Source organism: Arachis duranensis, chromosome 10 (genome assembly GCF_000817695.3).
Source record: "Arachis duranensis cultivar V14167 chromosome 10, aradu.V14167.gnm2.J7QH, whole genome shotgun sequence".
Taxonomy (NCBI): Eukaryota; Viridiplantae; Streptophyta; class Magnoliopsida; order Fabales; family Fabaceae; genus Arachis; species Arachis duranensis.
Window position 1 is genome coordinate 91,330,653 of NC_029781.3, and position 3,406 is coordinate 91,334,058.

The 3,406-nt window shown below is 33.7% G+C and overlaps 1 protein-coding gene across 1 annotated transcript; it reads right to left on the minus strand.

Annotated features, from left to right (window-relative positions):
* Window positions 1-453: 453 nt before the first annotated feature.
* LOC107470824 (RING-H2 finger protein ATL57-like) lies at window positions 454-1,050 on the minus strand. Its single transcript, XM_016090250.3, has one exon. The coding sequence runs from the start codon at window positions 1,048-1,050 to the stop codon at window positions 454-456; it is 597 nt and encodes a 198-aa protein (XP_015945736.3).
* Between the last annotated feature and the right edge of the window lie 2,356 nt (window positions 1,051-3,406).

The window sequence follows — 3,406 nt, forward strand, 5'->3', positions numbered from 1 at the left end:
GCTTGTATTCTCATTTTTCAACAATAATTTAACCCACTAACCTATAATTAAAGGTAACAAAAAATACCAATAAATTATAATTCAAATAGGCATAATTTTTTTATATTCATCCAAAAAATGCGAATCTTTCTATTTTTTATTTAAAATTTTATAATATACCATTAAAGTGGCATCATACTCTCAGGTTAAGAGGGACACCACAAAATTTACTCTTAATCAATACTATTCTTATCCAATGATTGAAACAAAATTATTATAATTTTATACTCAATGAGAGTTAATTAGATAAACATAGTTGATAAAGAATATCATCAACCAATATTTCTTAAAACTGCAAGTATGATTAAACACATACAACTGATAAAGAACATAATAATCACAAAATTACAAGTTTGATTATCATCAATGACTTGAACTAATAATTAGTACTAACAACTAAACTACTTCTAATAATCAATTCATAAAAGTAGCTAAATCTTCACGACAAAGCGGACAACTAGTTTTTCCAGAGTGTAACCAAGAGTTTATACAAGCCGAATGAAACTCATGAACACACACTCCAAAAGGTTGAATTAACTCTCCATCCTTAAACTCTTCAATACAAATAGGACAAAAATTGTTTCTCCGGTCGACTAATCCGTCCTCGTCCTCCTCCTCCTTAGCGAAGCTCTTAACCGGCGGCAATGCCTTCAAAGCAAGTCTAGCCATCCGCATACTCCGACTAAAAGGCAACTCCGTGAGTTCTTGTGTCTCTTCGGAATCAAAAGATTGAATCGTTATCATAAAATGTCCATCTTCATCCAACCAAGGAACCACTCTCATATTTCTTGTGATCTCAATAGTATTATTCTCCGATGAGCTACTATCCCTCAAATATATAGGCAAAAACTTGTCCGCTATAATAAATAGGATGTAGGCAACAACAAATATGAAATAACCGGAACCAATAATGATGAACTGAGAAGAAGAATTAGAATCTTTCCATTTAGGTCCACCTCCTATGCTTATAAGTGAAAACCCCAGAAGGAAGAACACATAGGGTATTAGCATCGTCGCCCAAAATGCCTTTCGAAAACAACCATAACGCATAGGCATTATAATTAGGGAAGTAAATTATACCAATTTGGTTATAGGAATAAATTATGTATGTACTTTGATAGAGAGAAATACTCAGTTTGTACAAGAGTTATAGTCTCTCATGCATATATATTTATATATGGGATAAAGAAATTTTGGTAACGAAATCTAATTAAGATAAATTAAAAAAAGATAAGATATGATATGATACCGTGAAGTGAGATAATAATAATTGATGATGATGAAGTTTTACAAATTTAAAATTTCGTTACGTTAAATGAAGAAAGAAAATAACAAGAGATTTAATGCGTATGAGATTAAACGAACCAATCATAAATGATAGCAAAATGTTTTGAGCTTTAATTTGATAAAGAGAGAGATAAAATAAATTAGGAAATATAATGATCGATGGTAAAACAATTTTCCTTTATCCATTAAATTTTTGTCACGTGATCAAAGTTATTAAACTAAACTCGGTTTACGTTGGCGGTGTTAGTGGTTCAGTTTAATTTGATTTTGAATAAAGACTCGACTATATATGAATATTCTACTGAATAAAATCAATCTCAGTTTGACTTTATTTTATATGGAAAATTGCTTTGAATAAAATAAACAAATTTAAATAAATTTGAATTGATTAAGCCGACTTGAATTTTTTTTATTTTTATAAATATAACGCAGAATCTTATTACTTGAAAAAGATCATGTCTAATCTAATGTTATGATTAGTTGACATATCTATTATATCTTATTTTATTCTATAATCTATAATCTATCACTATTTTTGAAAAGAGGATTATGTAAATAGTGAAATTTTTACGTGTCATTAATTATATATTTTTTTATATTTTTTTATTGAAAATTAAAAAAATTTTAACGTGTAATTTCTTAGATAAATATAAAAAAATTATTATTTAAATTATAATTTGTTAGCCAAATTTTATAACACTTTCTTCGAATATTATATTCTTATTAATAAATTCATATATTTATATCCTACCCGTCATATTCTCTCTCATGAATTTATAATCATTCATGTACATAATAGCATAAGTTAATATTCATGTTGATTCGTCCGAACACTGGAGGCCGAGCTCAAGCACTTCCGAACAGATCGCCGGTGAAGGGGAAGAGCTTTACGTCGGCCGGAATCAAACACCGCGGCGGGAATACCTGCACAAGATACTCCGACGCTCAAGTCAGTAGTGATTCAAAGTGAATGAATGAAATGAGTTTAGAGTAAAGAGTAAGAGACTGAGAGTGATAGAACCTGAGGTCTAGCCGAGTGTATTAGCTAGGTTTTATAGGAGTTGGTTTTACCCGTTGGTGGATAAGTCCTAGTTTGTAGGTTTTGTTAAGATATTCGGTTTTGGTGTTGTAAACCAGTTTGAGCACGTTTCTTATTTTCAGTTGGGTGATGCTGCTTCGGTCCTGATCATGTGCCGAGATTTTCGGGCAGCTGATACGGGACCGAGCTTTGTGATACACGTGTCTTTTTAATTGATTGGGTGAGGCCGAGCTTATCTGCTTTTGTTCCGAGCTTGTTCAATGTGGCGTCAGCTTCAGATATTTGCGTTCCGAGCATTCCGGGCGACCGAGGATACGGATAACGTATCATAGCCCCCAAGCTTGCCTTGGTTTGGACAAGACTAAGGCGAGCTTTGTATACTTCGGATGGCAAAATCCTCGGTCGCTTTATTTATTATGTGTGCTCCTTACATCCCCCGAGCTTGTCTTAGTTTTGGCGCATTGGTGTTTTGAAATGGCTTGTAGCATTAATTGCCTGCGTTGTTCTCTGTGCGGTAATGAATGATTGATTTGATTGCATTGTAAGTTTCGAGGAGCCCCTGACCGTTTGATCTGCTGAGCGTTGATCGTGGATTTTCTTAGGGTGTAGATCAAAGGAAAACGTTTCATATGTAACTGCCTTCCCACTATGTAATAAACGTGCTTCCTTTCCCTAGTATTTTTTGTGTTTTGGGTGCTTCTGCGTTTTCAGAGGAATGAGTAAGAAAGGTGAGTGTTGATTTTTTTCCCTTGCTGCCTCTTTCTTCTTCTCTTAATTTTGATTTTCTGCTCCCTGTTTTTATGGAAGGGAAAATGCCTAATGAGGGTGAGGGGGGTTTATATGGTTGGGTTGATTCTAGGGTTAAGGAGTATGTGTCTCAGTTTAGTGATAAAGAGTCTGTTGATATGCTGGGTTCGAATGTTTGGGTTAGGAGTGGTAGTGATATAAGGATAGAGATACTTCCCTGTGGTGTTGATGATCAGGTTTTTCATTCTCGTGATGACTGGGCTTACTTCTATATGTACAGCTGCCTTTTTACTG

What these genes read in the sequence shown, in the direction of transcription:
- LOC107470824 (XM_016090250.3), bottom strand. Translation starts at nt 1,050, where the DNA reads ATGCTAATACCCTATGTGTTCTTCCTTCTGGGGTTTTCACTTATAAGC.